Source organism: Hemibagrus wyckioides, linkage group LG11, assembly GCF_019097595.1.
Source record: "Hemibagrus wyckioides isolate EC202008001 linkage group LG11, SWU_Hwy_1.0, whole genome shotgun sequence".
NCBI classification, from domain to species: domain Eukaryota; kingdom Metazoa; phylum Chordata; class Actinopteri; order Siluriformes; family Bagridae; genus Hemibagrus; species Hemibagrus wyckioides.
The window spans coordinates 11,262,834-11,279,442 of NC_080720.1; the positions used below are offsets into that span (position 1 = coordinate 11,262,834).

At 39.1% G+C, this 16,609-nt stretch overlaps 1 protein-coding gene across 1 annotated transcript in view; it reads left to right on the top strand.

Moving 5' to 3' along the window:
- znf644b (zinc finger protein 644b) overlaps positions 1–16,196 on the top strand; it is a 42,404-nt gene extending 26,208 nt beyond the window's left edge. The window contains exons 4-8 of the mRNA XM_058402516.1: positions 4,422–7,184; positions 8,393–8,920; positions 14,395–14,520; positions 14,677–14,782; positions 15,260–16,196. Coding sequence (XP_058258499.1) covers positions 4,422–7,184; positions 8,393–8,920; positions 14,395–14,520; positions 14,677–14,782; positions 15,260–15,431 — 3,695 coding nt within the window. The 3' untranslated portion in view covers positions 15,432–16,196. The remainder of the gene's footprint in view (positions 1–4,421; positions 7,185–8,392; positions 8,921–14,394; positions 14,521–14,676; positions 14,783–15,259) is intronic.
- The last annotated feature ends 413 nt before the right edge of the window (positions 16,197–16,609 follow it).

A 16,609-nucleotide genomic window follows, 5' to 3' on the forward strand; every position in this document is an offset into this window, starting at 1 on the left:
CTCTTGACATTTCTCTAAATGTGAGCGTGCTGGTGGCTGCTTGCCAGACCTGATCCTGTTTTTGGAGCTGAGCGTTGACACTGACATGGGATCGCTTTCATCTGATCAGTCACGTGTCTAAGTGAAGTGACGGTGACAAAGTTAAGGCTTTTTTCTTCATAGAAATCGAGCAGAGACAGATGGTTGAGAGTGCGCCCTCAATCACGCACACGCCTGTGCACTCGGTTTTTCCAACAACATAATGGAAAATTGAGTAAATGAGAAATTGATTGTGAGCTTGATATTTTGAGACTTAAACAGAGACAATGTGTTAAGTCAGTGTCAATTTTTTACAAATTGAAAGCAACATTTCGGGCAAACCGAAAAAGCATACCATTTCTCCCTTCGGTCCAAATGGAGTTATTTAAACTGTCAGGTTTTTCAATACATCAGACGCACTTGTTGTTGTTGTTTCTGACACAGCTATCTATAAAAATGGACAAACCACATCACATGGCCAAAACGCAGTATCAGCAGCGTCTATCTTGAAACCAGAATCAGTTCCTTCCATAGTTTCATGTCACCTCAAACAAGCATCAGAGTCATTGCAAGAATATTGAATCATTTCTCATATTCACTTGTTGGTTGCTCTGTTTTCACAATTCTGATTTAACATTTCTGATTTAACTGAACAACAGTTTCCTTCCTGAACAATGAAACAAATCCTGAATAAAAAGCCCTGTTTACAAAACCCTGAAAGAACTGAATCAGCCACAGACTATTAAAATAAAGACATTTGCATTAAATGTGCTTTAATTTTGATAAAGAGGCAATTTGATATTCAGTGACTTTGAATTGACTGGGCTGTAGTTTGTCTGTAGAAGACTCCACATCCAGGTCAATATAACATCTCTCTCTCTCTCTCTCTCTCTTTAAGAAAAAGAGATGGAAGTTGAAACCTAACAAAGCCCTGGGAAATCCCCATCAGACATCCCTCTCTTAATCCCTTTAATTTTGAAAGGTATTGTTTAAGGCTTCAAAGTTGATATGGTTTAATCCCTGCTCGAACACCACTGGATGGTAAATGAGACCGCGTCAGCCGCTAATCTACTCACCACAACAGAAAATCCTTCTTCAAGACGAGGTTGCATGGGCTTTCTGTGAACTCGCTGTTTGATGTTCCCTACCTGCTATCGAACACGGCTTCTGTCTTAACCCGACTGTCACTCGCTGCCTGTCCCCTTTTATCAGACCCTTGCTGCCTTTTTTCACCATGCTAAAGCTAGCATCAAGCATGACCCTTGCTCACTAACTAACTCTCTGTCTATTTTGGGAATAGTTGATGAGCTCTGGGATGAGGCGACTAGATGTCGAATTTCTTTTAATTCGAAGAAACTGTATTATCAGGACAGGGTGTGTTCTATTGTCGTTTTTTTTTTTTTTTTTGAGATCGGTGGTCCATTTTTAATCTGGATGAGCTCACATTGCTGCAGCTTTGCATCAGCATAGCTTTCAGCAGCTGCCCAGGGAAAATGCAACCTCTCACCATTTGTGCCGTCTAGGACGTTTGAATTGTCAGACTCTGCTTCTGGATGAACACTAGTTTGTTTGAGGGTGATTTATTTATTTATTTTTTTTTTTTTCGGAGGAGTTGTTCCAAGCAAGCACCTCTGCGCTGTGAGTAAGTAGTGTAATAAAGGCAAGTTATTTCTGAGCTCTTATTTGGAAAAGTGTTCAAAAAGGGAACTTTTTGGGCTGTGCACCTTCAGCCTTCTCTGTGAGAGAGAAAAACCTGTGAGAGGCAAGTTGCTTAGTAACCGCCCTTGATTAATTTTACAACTTGTAGAACTGCAGCAAAACTTCTCCTCAGTGGTTTTTGTACACTCCAGGGATGTTACAGTAGAGATGAGCAAAAATGACAGTGAGTTGCCAGGTTATTAGGTAAACCTACATACACACACTGGCCATTTTTAGGTACACAGTTTATAAAAGTGATATGAACAGTTGAGGTCACCATATTCTCCACAAGTGGCCAAGTGCATGTAGAGATTCACAGGTGGCTCTGTTATGATTTCTGAGGCTGTCCACATGTCCTCTAAATTTACATTTCTGGCATTTGGTAGACACCAAAGAGCGTCTTATCTCATTTCTGTACAACTGAGCAATTGAGGGATAAGGGCCTTACTTATGGGCCCACCAGTGGCACCTTGTTGGACAACAAATCAATACAAAGTTGTTCTAAATGATCACCATCATTATCCAATGATAAAAGCATCCATCCTGATAAGAGTGCTCTCCCCCAGAATGACTCGGCACGTGTTCATGGGGCACGAGAGCTCACTGAAGGGTTTGAGTTTAAAAAAAATGTTTGATATTAATTAAATTGAATGATTTAACTGCAATCAAATTCAAGTAAAACAAGTAAATGAATAATTCCAAAAACAAAATTCGGGAATTTATGCTATTTTTTGTCACAATTAATTTTATTTATTAATATTTTAAATACCCGAGTTACTACTTTGACAGTTTCGTTTGTTTTGTTTTTTTTTCCCCACAAATTATATTGCACAGCTTCAGACCAGCACGACTAGAAATTAGAAATCATGTACTTTCCTTGTCCCCATTATTTTTTAAAATTAATAGCAGTCTTTTTTGTGCCATCAATGTCATTTGTATTTATAGAGCACTTACAATGCTTTTCTCTCATGGTTGTGAGTTTTGTGTGGATTTTAGCAGATAAGTAGAAGGAACAGAAGAAATGAAAAGTTTAAAACACAAAGTAGATCATCTTTGCTAGTTCTTTTTCCCCTCTGATTAATAAATATATCCAAGAAAAGTTTATCTTCCGGGATTGCAGAATAATGTGTAATGATAATATGCAATTATCACCTCAGATTTTTTCAGCAGTAACCTCAAGATGAGGTGTAACTTAAGTGTTAGAGCAAGTGCTGATGGAGAGAGCAGGGAGCGGCGGAGAGAGAAAGCACAGTGACATATGTGTGTCGTGGAAGTGTTAAGCGCTCTTTTACTTTTGCAGTTAATTTAGACAGATCACAATGGGCTCTCTTCTGATTTGTCCTTGTTTGTGCATTCATTATTGAACACGTTCAAAGGCAAAGAAGGAGGGAACGAGAGAAAAGCTAGTGCAAGATTGGAAGGAGGAAAAAAGAGCTTATCACGTCAGATTGATCCCCTGTATAGAGTGCACATTTTATTTAATCTTGTAATCCTTGTAAATAGCTCCCAGCAAGGCAAAGTCATCCTTTTAACATTGATTAAATGGAGTAAATAGAAGTGAATGAATTTTTAAAAGATGCATTGCATTTCACCCCTGTTTGTGGTGTATGGAACAGATTGGTGTGGAAGCTGGCAGCTAATGAGGCCTGTAAATTTAATGCCGAAATCGGCTTCTGATGGCTTTGCCACCCTGCTGTTCAGGGCTTTCAGTGAAGTTTGCTTTAAATGTGGAGCGTCTGTTCCCCCTCCGAACGCCCCTCACACCCGAACAGATGGAGAGAATATGGAGCCGGGAAGGTTTACCTTGGAGGTGGTAACAGTGAAGCCACTCATTAACACTGAATTTACCACTTCGTTAGCAACGCAGCTTCCTGTTGAGAACAGCCAGTGCTGGATGTCAAATCCTCCGAGCATACATTTATCTAAGCAAGTCTGGACCCTTTAAGGGGGTCGAGTTTTTTATTAGGGAGGGAAAGTAAGACGCACCTTCCATTCTGCAGGTTCAGCTATGAAACCATTAGATATAATTCTTCATTTCAAGGTGCAAGTCTGTCACTAGCCCCTTTTATTTTTCATCTATCAATCTGTAAAGTGTGTGTGTGTGTGTGAGGTTGTACATGTATGCCAATTTGTCAAGAATCAAGCAACAACAGTCTCGTGCTGGGATGTGCTTTGGCACCATCACAGAGTGCTAAGATAGAATAATATGATCTCATTGGAGGTGTACTTTGTTCCCATGGAAATTGGACAATTTTAAGAAGTGGCTGAGAACTTTAGTGGGAGAAACAGGAAGGTTGGATCCCAAAGGTCTGCTCACATAATTAAGCTTCCTCACCAGTGTTTCCAGGACTAACAGCAGGGTGTGCTGTGAATAGATATGGTGGCAGTAGGTGCAGAAACCCATAATGCAACTTAAAAATAATGGCCTTCTCATTTTAGCTCCACTGAGAACATTTTGCTCGCTCTCAAGTAGAAAATAGCTGTTTGTACATGGGCAAGAGGTTACAGTTTTTTAGGTTTTATTTATTTTTTGGCCACTGTGTTTTTGCCTGGAAATGGATGACCACATTTATTTATTTATTTATTTATTTATTTATTTATTTAGCCACACTGACATTTAACACATTTTGTTTCCTTTGTTTAGTTATCCAGTTGTTGTACCTTACATGATAATGGATCTGTTTGATGCTAATTGTTTTTTGTAGATGCTGTCTCTGCCATGGCAGCAGTGAGAAATAGTGCCGAGAAAGAGAAAGAGGTGGAATCTGCTGAATATTACACTCAGGAGCTGTCAGGCTCTCACACTTCCTCTCCCACCACCTCTACCCACAACAACAACAGCAGCAGTGTGGGACCACAGCAGTGCCAATCTTTGGACAGTCACCAAAGCCTTTTAAATGGAGCACAGCCGAACCCATTTGTCTGTGGCGGTGTCCTGGCTGCCCCCTGCACAGACGATTCATTGCCTTCAGGAGCACTTGTTAATGGATCTGCTTCACACTGTACCTCAGAGGAACCCCACGTCCCCAACAAGGATGCATCCCCTTTGGCTGGGACAGACACCAACCCTGAGGTGTTGGAGCCTCCCTGCGAGCTTCAATCAAACACTTGGCAAAAACCAGAAGGGCACATTATGAAAGCACCATCCACACGGACCCTATCTGAGTCGGACAACAGCGACTGTGAGACTCCCTTGGTAGAGGACAATGCAGATAACGGGGCAATCAGCCGGGTGTGGACAAACAACGGCTTCAAAACAGGATCCTTATGGGATGTCGATTCTGAGTCAGAGTCGTCAGAAAGTTCCTCTGACAACTATGACGGTCTAAACAGGAGCCTCAGAGAGAAGTTTATGTGCTTCTTGCTGAAAGGCAGGATACTTGATGAAGTTGTGAAAGGAAAGATAAAGGTAGGGGGTCTTCAGTCAGCCAGCTCAAGGAGAAGGAAACGAAAAACATGCAGAGTGAAAAGGATACCAATAGAAGATAAAGTTAACGAGGGCTTCAGCTGTGCCTCCCTTATTAACACGGACTTGGATTTTGATTCATCAATTAGTGAAGAACGTTCCTTGATGCAGGATTCAGAAAGTTTGAAAGCACACATAGACTCGCATCTGGGGAATTCCCAAGACAAGAAGAACTTAATTTCAAGTGATGATGTAGGCGGGCACAATGAAGCAGACACCTACGTGGGTGGCCAACCTATGCCATTAAAGAGACAGCAGGAAACAGGCTTGGAGACAGAGCACACGTTCTTCCAATGCACAAAGTGCAATGTTAATTTCAAGGAGAAAAGGCATTTGCATAGGCATATGATGTATCATTTAGATTGGCATAATCGGGTAGGGCAAGCGAGCATCCACCCCTTTATATGCAAAGAGTGTGGGCGTTCATTCTGCGAGCGTTCTTCCCTGCAGAAGCACATGCTGATCCACCAGGTGCGAAGGGAGAAGCTGATGGAGGAGATTAAAGATCTGAACGAACTGAGAGGCCAGAGAGGAGAAGCTCAGCTTCAGTGTCCCCAGTGTGCTTTTGAAACAAACTGTCCACAAACATTTATTCATCATGCCAAGACCCATGAAAAGGGCAAACAGTTTTATTATGGTTGTGAAGAATGCAATCACATAGTGTTGAACAAGTCAGATATGGAAGCACACCAACAAATAGCTCACCTCAGTGCATGCCAAGAAAGAGTCATAAAACCCTTGGGTATGCTTCTTTGCAAAATTTGCACATTTAGAACAAAGTATAGAGACGTTTTAAGAAAGCACCTGAAACTTGTACATGACCAGCCACTTTGTGATTATGAACTTCAGTCACACAGTATGGCAACTGACCTTGCAGGATCTGTGTCCGGGCAGGACAGGATAACGGGCCAAACTGAAACGGACAACTTATCTCCACCTTCACTGAAGCCAAAGTTCCTCAGAGAAAAGCAGAACAAAAGTGGAGCAGGCCTGTCTGCATGGTCCAATAACCTAGCTGACCTTTTTCTAAGAGATAACGGCACACAAAAATCCTGTAAAAGTTTGAGCTCCTCACTGATCAAATGGAGTTTTGGCAGCTTAGCAAACAACCTGTCACCGTCTTCCCTGCAATGTGACAAGCCAAGTAAATTATCTCTGCCTACAGAGAGGATAGATGTGACAACGGGTCTCTCCTATGGTGAAGAGGACAATCAAGAATGTGAAAGTGCTGTCTCCAAATACAACACAAAATATCTCTCCAGCTTTGACATGAACCTTTCGACCAAGTCTGCAGACTCCAGCAAAGCTGTACATCTGGATTATGATGATATTAACACTTCCAAAGGTCCCTCACCTGGGAGCAGTTTAGCGGTACAGAAACAAAAATCTCCCTCTAAAAGAAAAATGTCCATTCCATATCACAACACTCCTAAGAAAATTCCAATAATTGTACCAAAACGTGAATCCGCAACTCCAGAAAGGATTGATATTTGTTCTTTGCAGCGTGCCAACTACAGAAGTGCTAATTTTGATTGTGACAATCAAAGCATAGCACACTACCTGCATAGCAGTGAGGCCACTGACCCCTTAACTCAGCAGGGACATTTGCTCAAAGCTGACGCTCATAACTCTCCTGATCAGTCAGATCTTGGTAGCAACACGGAAGGCGAGGATGAGATCAGCACACTCATAGTGAAAGAAGAGAACATAGAGAGCGCGGTGAGCGAGGACAATCCAGAGTGTACCGATCCTAATCTCAGCGATTCGTACACCAGTTACTGTGTGTCCCCCGTGTTCGAACCAGAACGGAAGTGCTGTCCATATTGTCCTGCTGTGTTTGAGTCAGGGGTGGGCTTGTCCAATCACATAAGAGGACATCTGCACAGATGTGGGTTAAGCTATGAGGCTCGTCACATGCTGTCACCTGAACAGGTGGCGTCTCAGGACCGGCAGCCTCGCATTCGCAGAAGAGCAACCTCCATAAACAACAGGATCCGGAGAGGTGAATTGCTACTGAAAAATACTTTTCATAAAATACCAAATTGGATTAAAAAATACTTTTACACAAATTGTTTCTTACCATCAAAATGGTACGATCATTTACGATCAAAATGGGTGTTGATTTCCACAAAAATCTATGGTGTATAGAATCTAAGTCAATAAGATGATATGCAATCCCAAGTTTAAGTAAACACTCTTATAAGATGTGTGATTTAAATGGGATTTATTTTACTATTTGTCTAAAAAATTTTCAATACAATTCTGCCCTTAAGCTGCAAAAGGCGGTGGTTCCAAGATGGCTGCCAAGTAATGTTACAGCATTCTGCTGCATTGTTCTGATTTCCCAACTAAAGGTTATACCACACCTGCAAAATGGAATTTAGTGGTGGTCTATGATTTTTATTATTTGATTTATTGATTAATTTCCATATATTGCTTGAAATCACAACTTACATTATTAGTAATAAATATTAAACAACAATGGGCACTGGTGGCTCAGTGGTAGGTTTCTGGCCTACCATGCAGAAGGCCCGGGTTCGATTCCCAGCCAGTGCCCAAACCCCAGCCACTGGATGCAGTGCCGGTCCCAAACCCAGCTAAAATGGGAGGGTTGCTTCAGGAAGGGCATTGTTGTGTGTACCAGTTGGCGACCCCTCATACACGAAGGGAGCAGCCGAAAGATCAAGAACAACAACACATATTGAACAACACTTCTTTTAGTGGCTTTTTTCTATAATTATGAGCCTGGTGGCCTCATGGTCACTTGAATGTATTGGTTGTTAATTAATCAAACAAGTAATAGCCTTTAAATTATGTCAGCTTGGACCTATTGTCCTCTTGGTGGAAAGTTCAGTAATAAACTAGAATATTTTTGCGCATACATAGAATAATAAACCCAATATTTGACTAATTTATTAAAAAAATGTGTACTGGGTAGATCCATGGAATTTAGTTTACAATTAAAGAGGAAAACATTTGGACACAGTTGATTGATACCTTAATTTAGATGTCATTGAGGTTAAAGTATACATTAAGTAATGCATAGTATATTACTATACTATAATATTTTATTACAGTTAAATACTTGAATACATTATAAACTGCCCAGTATTATAAGAAATTCTCTTCTGGAGTATATTTTTGTATTGATCATCATTAACATTTTCATATGTAATAAGTGTTTCCTTTTTCTTTTTTTTTTTTTAACAGCAGATAAACCTGAGTCTCAGACTGAACACACCTGCCCCCTGTGTCTGGGCTGGTTCGACACTAAAACCGGCCTGTCCAATCACGTGCGGGGTCACCTGAAGCGGATCGGCAAGCCAATCTCGGGTGTCAGCAAGTCTCCCCTGTGCATCCTCACCGAGCTCCTCCAGGACAAGAACGAGCATGAGAACGTTCTCCGAGCGCTGGAGACCAAACCTCGCCTTTCCAGACCCATTGTTTCTCGGAAGTTTGCAGGAAGCGAGGGCCTGTTTCTTACGCCCACTGGTGTCCCAGTAAAGATCCAGAACTCTGCTAACAGGCTGGTCCATGAGGAAGGTGAGCAGATGAAGAGGAAGGAAGAGATGATGAACGAGAACAGCAAAAGCACTTTAGTGGAGCTTCTTAAAAGGCAGAAACTGGACCAGGAGCTGGCAGTCACATGCCACTCGAAGAAAGCTAGAGCTCGTTTTATCATTTCTCCATCTAAGAAGGTTTCTCCTGAAGCTTTGCCTGACAGCATGTGTAGCCAAGGTGAGAAAATCACAATCTTCTGCTTAAGTGAAATAATAATAAAAAAAACCACACACACACATACAATGCAGCAGAGGCTAAGCATGCTTCACAGAAACAATCATCTTAGTAATTAACAGAACTAGAGATAAACAGGTCTTATGGAATTTTTGAAACAGCTCTGGCAGTATCTGTGCTTTAGCTGTAATTAGGACCTGGTTTTAAATACCACTGCTTCATTGCATCTTTATATAGTAGATATTCACTTTTAATATTTAATACACTTCTCCTCTTCAAATCTCAAGCAGAGTCCTCGAACCAAAAGACGAATTCACTCTTAACCAACAGAGCCACATCGACTGCATTACTACGATTTGACACACTCCATTCTCTCAGCTGAAACAGAAATCTGTGAATAATTAGAACTTTACAAGACTAAATTAAGTTCAGTGTCAATCCTCTATTAAACACAGTGCATCACTATATTAATTCCTATTAATAGTCTCAGTATTATCACTACCTCTTGTATTGTTTTTATTTGTGAGACACTACAAATAAACACTAAAGAAAAATGGAATATCAGATTTCATAGAACATATTACATATAGTTTGCACAGAAATTTTTAGCTTTATCAAAATGTGGTTTCTGAACTAGATTGAGTGATATAGAGTGAGCGTGATCAGTTCGTGTAGTATTAATTTGACACAGTTATGAAATTTCTTGAGGATGTTGCCACTGACAGGAACTTTGATTTAACTATTGAATTCAGTGAACACGATTTAAACATGAGGTACAGTACAGCAGCAGTAATGGGGTTGTTGCAAAACACCAGTGACGCGAGTTCCACCTTCAGTTAGGGTGAGAGCATGAAGTTTGAGCATTTAATTCACTTTTGTTTGTATAGCACTTTTAACAGTGGACATTGTTGCAAAGCAGCTTAAAAATTTATATTCATTCATGATGAGCAAGCCAGAGGCAACAAATTCATGGATGTGTACCCTGAATTAAAGCTGCTTTGGGACAATGTGCTGTAAAAATAAAGTTGAATTCAATTGACATTGTGTTCATGTGGAACTGATATGTGCACTTGAATTAAGTAAATTCAGTGAGGATTCCTTTAGACTGCCTCTTTGTGGATTTAGTGAGATTCCATTAGAAGTAGCATGCAGTATAGGTGAGTACGAGTACAGGTGAGACTGACAGGTACTTGGCACAGATACAAAATGATCCTGGTTTATACTCATGAAGACAGAAGCATGCGGTCAGATCTAAAGCTTGCAGGATAAGGGGGATAAGTTTCCATCTATTACAACCCCTTTAAAAGTTAATTCCATTTTTTTACTTGTCTTTTGTTTTATTCACTGGTTTAGTAATGCTAATATAGAAACAGATTGATATAAACAAACATAACCTCTGTGTTTCAGATGGTTAATCCAGTTGGACTTTCACTCCTAATCTAAGTCTTCAAAAAGTTGAAGTTCTATCCGACTTTTATCCGAGTCTGCACCGCTACACCAAATCTATAGGCTGAATTATTAAGCTGTAAAGCTTTTGCTGTGCATTTAAATATTTCTGCTCATCATCTCACTGTATTACTGAACTGACATTAACATACGCGAGCAGAAATTGTCTCTAACTGTATGCCTGGGTTACATTCATTACACCAGCACAACACACACTACTACACACAGTGTTTCTAGTTAAAGGTTTCTGAAAGCTGTTGCTAATTTTTCAAATTTTTTATAACATTTCTTATCTACAGTCTTCCCTTGAAATGTTAACTGAATTGAAGTGAGCATAAATCACTCTTCTTTATGTCTAGCCTGTTTTAATGAGCGCACAGCTTCATTGTAAGACAAGGCCTTCTCTCTGTCTCAGACAGCAGTGTGTATGATCTGTCTTGTCTCTACTGATGTAGAATCAAAGGCAGTGGGTGTGACGTTACAGACAGGTAATGGCTAAATTGTAGGATACGCTGAAAAAAACTGGGTCACCTCTGAGAACAGAACATTATTTATTCTCACAATAAAGTAAATAGTGTTATTCTTTAAGACCTCTGCATGTGTATAATAATTATGGCACTAATCTGAGACACTTACAAAGCGGGTGATGGTAACCTTATGAAACCTTATTTTATTGCTATTTCCTATGTTTTTCCTCTCCTAACTCTTTCATGGTTTAACCACCCAATCTACTGTTAAATATGTATGGCAGACAGCACACACTTCATAACGCAGCGATGATCTCTTTGCATCCTTGCATGTCTTGAGATGCCTCTCGGAGTCGTCGAAGGAACGAAGGAAAAAGAGAGAGAGAGAGAAAACTTGCTACCCATCAAATTATTATAACACAAATTAAAAGATGGAGTATTATCTGACATGTCTTTGAAATTCAAATGTTAAAACCGTGGTCTTTTGATGTAATGTTGGAAATGCCTCGGCTGTGTTTACACACCTCTGTTTCATGTCTGTCCAAATAAGCATTTCAGTAGCATTAGAAGAGAAAATGAGTTAAAAATCTGATTCCTCTTGCTATCGTGCACAACAGGGATTTGATTGTTGGTGAGAATTAATATGATGGGATCCAGTATTGTGTACCTTTGCAGAAAAATGGTATCTTAAGTGAGACTAAGACTGACTGATACGCGTACTACGCCTCCTTCCCCAGGAATAACGTGAACAGTGGCCACGCCTCCTTTACTGAAACTGACTGGTACCGATGCCACACCTCCTTCCTTCGAAATATCAGACACATAGGCCATGCCATTCTAACTGGGACTGATGAGCACAGAGGCGTTTTCATTGTGATTGATGGACACAGAAGCCATGCCCCTTTCACTATGACTTACTGATGTAGAGGCCACATTTATAATCTCTATAGTCTTTAGACCTCAGTTAAAAATTGTTTTTATTGAGGGTGCCATTTTCTGCTGTAGCCGAGTTGAGCTCTCGCATCCTTGGCAGGAAGTTCAGTTTGTTTGTTCGATTGCTTGAATCCTAAAACCTTTCGAAGCCCTGCAGTGGCGCTTGTTACCTTTTTGTTTCCAGTTAATGAAGGGAAAATGTGCCTTAAGATATTAGGTAGGTAATTAAGACATCTGTTGGTTTGTTGCAGGTAATTGTCAGTATAACAATTTGCAGGTAATTTAAATAACCTTTGGTGTCTTGTCATGGAAAACATGTCCAAGTAGCGCATATGTTTTGCATGGTTTGGTGTGAAATAACTAGAAGCTGTTACAATTTTCCCACAACACTCTCTTTATATACCTTAATTCATCTTTTGTATCTTTGTTTTTCATTCATCCATATGTCCATCTGTTTACACGGTGCAATACCTTGGTGTATGTGAGGCGGCCTGGAAAACCTGATCGCTGCGGCTCCATTCTGGAGAACAAAAGATTTTTCTAATATTTCTGTTCTATTATTCTAAAAAAAAAATAATAATTTAATGCCATTAATATACTTTTAGACAACTGTAATTAAAACAAACAAGCAAACTATGTATTCTATTAAAATAACATGGAAATGTTTTTATTTAGGCAATATTCTATTCTTGCTTTAGCTGTCTTTTACATCAGGTAAATAATCCTGTTAAAAAAATGCACCAATGTAGTCAGTGCCTAAAGATGCCTAAAACCTTGCTAGCTATCTGTTTTTTACCCACAGGATGAAGTCTAATCAGTTCAGCTTGTAAGTTAAATCCAGGCTATCAATACACACAATTATTTGTATGAGGCAGTTTTTCTTTTAAATCCGAAATAAAACAAAAAAATCCTGCAAGGCATTATTTAATTGAAATTTAATGGATCTTATTTATCCTGTGGCAAAGTCATTTTTCAAAACATTTGCCGACGTGATAATATTTTGATGGTCTAATTCAGCCTGTTGCACCTCAGCAGGAACAAATCATTCCTCAATGATTGCTGATTTTTGTTCTCTCATTGTCAAGAAAAAAAAAGAAGTGTGGGGTGTATTTTGATAAACATTGTTCTCAACAATACAGAAGTGAGTGTAAAGATTTGACAACAGATGGAGTGAGAGGGTGAAGACACTGAGGGAATCACAGTTTATTACGCTCAAGCTGCTGGTGTGCTTGAAATGTTGCCCACACACACACACACACACACACACACATTCTCCAGGATCTAAATATAGTGTTCACATGTTAATAAAAAGATCTGTAGATGCTAAAGTAAGTGTTCACATGCTGTATGAATAACGTTAAAATTGTCGCTTAGTTACTTTATTCCTAATTTATCAATTCTTTTTTTCATGCAAACGTTGTCTGCCTTCTAGATTACAAAAAAATGCACCCTATTTTGATCCAAAACATTGGACTAGGGGGAAAATATGCAGAAAATAGTCTGCAAACATAAGAATGAATTGAAAGCAGGGAGAGAAGAGTAGTGTATGGCATTACACAGACTCTTCACACAAACCAGAACATATTTCATCCAGAAGCTGTTTAGGGGGTTAGATAGGGAGAGGTCAAATCATTTGCCTGCCCTCTGTCTTAAGTTAAAGAATATTTAAAGTCACATTTAGAAAGAGTGATTTATAACTATCATTTTTACCTTTTTTTCTCTTTATTTTAATGTATGTCAGGGATAGAACATCAAGTGGTTGTTCCGTTACTGGAAAGGAAACCATCCGGGCATTAACAGTATTATAATTGCAGCATGTCCGGAAGTGTTTTATTTCTCTTATGACACATAATTTATTATTTCTGATACATTTAATGATCTACAAGTTAGTTCCTGGTATCAACAGCTATAAACATCATCCTCTCTCTCTCGCTCTCTCTCTCTCTCTCTCTCTCTCTCATGTGTGTGTGTTAAGACAACAAAAGCAAAATGCAGCATGTCATGTTGCAAAGAAGCCAGAAAGTGCAAAGCCCTCTGTTCTCTACCTCTTTTCTCTCCCCTGGTGGAAAACTTTCCTCAGTTACAAAGTGCTGACACTGGAGCTTTCTACAGAAAAAAACAAAACAAAACTTAAATTAATGTTTCCTTATGCAAAGCTTTACCAAACCAATGACTATACATTTTGCCTCAACAAACACTCCTTTAACTTTAGCTATTATTAGTCTTAGATTACGTGTTACAGGTCTGCCACAAGTCCCTGTGAATGATTTAGAACTACTGAAACAACCATGATTCAGAGCAAGCACTTGAACTAAAACATGAACTGAACTAGAAATAGATTTTGTGGCCGATTATGTGACTAGATTTTTTTGAGCTGCTGTTAAAGAAAATAAATCAACACCGGGATCAGACCAATCAGGATTGAGAATTCTAACTGCACTGTGCTATAAGAAAAAAGACTAATATAGTGTTTAAACATTGTTGTGTCATATTTGTGGAATGTTTGGGAAAGCTAATGCATTAAATGTTGGTACAGTTTATTGACTTGGACTCGCTTTATTTATTTATTTTGAGTTTATTATCATATTTATCATGATTTAAATATATTATTATCATGCCTGTCTTTCACAGGGAGGTTTGACGGGAATAAGAAGATTTGTATCCACTGTAATGCAACTTTCCACAGCGGCGTCAGTCTTTCCAATCATCTTAGGGCTTATGCACGCAGGAAGAGGATCGCCATGGTGGAGGGAACGTGTACGTCCTCTATCCATCTTATTCACACATATACATATAACTATATCAGCAGTGTAAATCTCTCCTGCTGGGATGAGTCGGTGCAGCTGTATCGTAAATAATTACTATTCCACATACACTTTGCTTATTGTAATTGTAAGTGTGTGTGTTTTTCAGCATATGATTGTAATCAGAAATTGCCTCGCTCGAGGTCCGGGCCAAAGAGGAAGGCGTTCCACACTGTACACACCACCTCTGAAGTGATTTACACACTGACATGCAGGTACTCTACTCAAAAAGCTGCCTGGAGTGTCCACTTGCACTTCTGTGTTCACAATGAGCTGGGAATATTCAGACTGCTTCAGATTTAAAAACTTCATTATTATAGATTTCATTATACATTATTACAATTACTTTTTGCAATTTATCTACACACAATAACCCATAACTTGCAATAGGTGGTTGTTAGATTTTTTTTTTTGTGGAAATTTGTGATTTTTATACACACACACTATATATATATATATATATATATATATATATATATATATATATATATATATATATATATATATTCAGACACTCAGGAATCAAGTTTTCTGGTGTCTGTCGCAAACATTGCTCAGCTGGATTTCTGCAGTTTTGCTCATTCTTCCTGGCAGATCCTCTCAACTCAGAGTGGTTGGGAACATCAGTGAACTCTCTCTGTGTGTGTGTTTGTGTGTGTGTGTGTGTGTTTGTTTCTGTCTGCCTGTCTCAGGTTCTGCGATCTGGTCTTCCAGGGGCCACAGTGTGTGCAGGAGGACTGGGTGAAGCACCTGCAGAGACACCTCATGCACACTGCTGTCAGAGGCACAGGCGCTGGGATGGTGGAGGTGCCAGCTGTGTGTGAGGAGCCGTGTGCTCCAGACTGTGTCACTCAGGGGCTCTAAATCACGTTTACACACAAGCTTTATTCACGGTACCACTCTTCTGCGTATGTACATAAAAAGATAGGAAGAGAAGTACAAAAATTTATTCTTTATAGAGCTATCTCTGGACAAGTCTAGAAATCTATATAAAAATATTTATGAATAAATAAAACAGAAACAAACAGAAAACAAAAGAGAGATCAAGAGAGAGAGAATATTTTCTAATACTGCACATATTTTCTCTTCTCTTTAACTTTATTTTTTTTTTTTTTAATGTTCCCCTTATAGGCATGACATTTGTCCAAAAAAAATAAATGTCTGGTATTGACACGTTCCTACATTTAATATAGTCTTGTACAGAGCTGAATATTTGCTTAGAGATAATTTGCTCTGATCTATTTTTAAACCACAGTCATACTTGGTTCACAGTTTTACATTTATTGCTAAAACTTCTTCTGTAAGTGTAATTCTTGGGTAACTATGGATGTGCTGAAACTTTGGCCACTGAAAAGATTATTATTATTATTATTATTATTTTTGTTTTTAAGATTAAATAGTATCAAACTATCACTTTATAAATCATTTCACTCTTAGTTAGTGGTTAAAAAATGCCTGGCCCTTATTCATCAAAATTGTATAGCGTAAAGTCTTTCAGAAACGTAAACGAGTGTGTGAAAGTTCCCTTATCTTCTCTGTATTAAAAAAAAAAGTATATTTTTGATAAGGGTTTATTTTCTTAGAATTAATGTACTTGAATAAAATCGTTTAACTTCAGAATGAGATTAAGCTAAACAACAACAAGGACATTTCGCCTAAACTTAGTCAGATTTAACAAAGGGTGCCAATACATATCTGACTGTTTATGATCTGTAAATAAGGGACTAACGGGTGGGAGCTTTTGTTATTACACAGCAGAAGAAGATTTTTGGTGTAATATGATTGTTTCGCGCAAGAGTCTGTTTATGTGTTCAAGTCAGTGCTCGTTTCTATGCAAATCTGATGAATAAGGTCAGTTGTGGTCTGCATCATGTGTGATGTCACCTCATCTTTTCTGTGTCACTATTCAATCTCCTCCCCTATGTCAATTCCTAGGCTAAATCCTTGTGTTTCCTCATCTGGGCCACCTGCTTCACTGCTTTATCTGATTTGCTCTTCATATGTGTACCTACATACATACACATCACATTTTCCTGATCTGA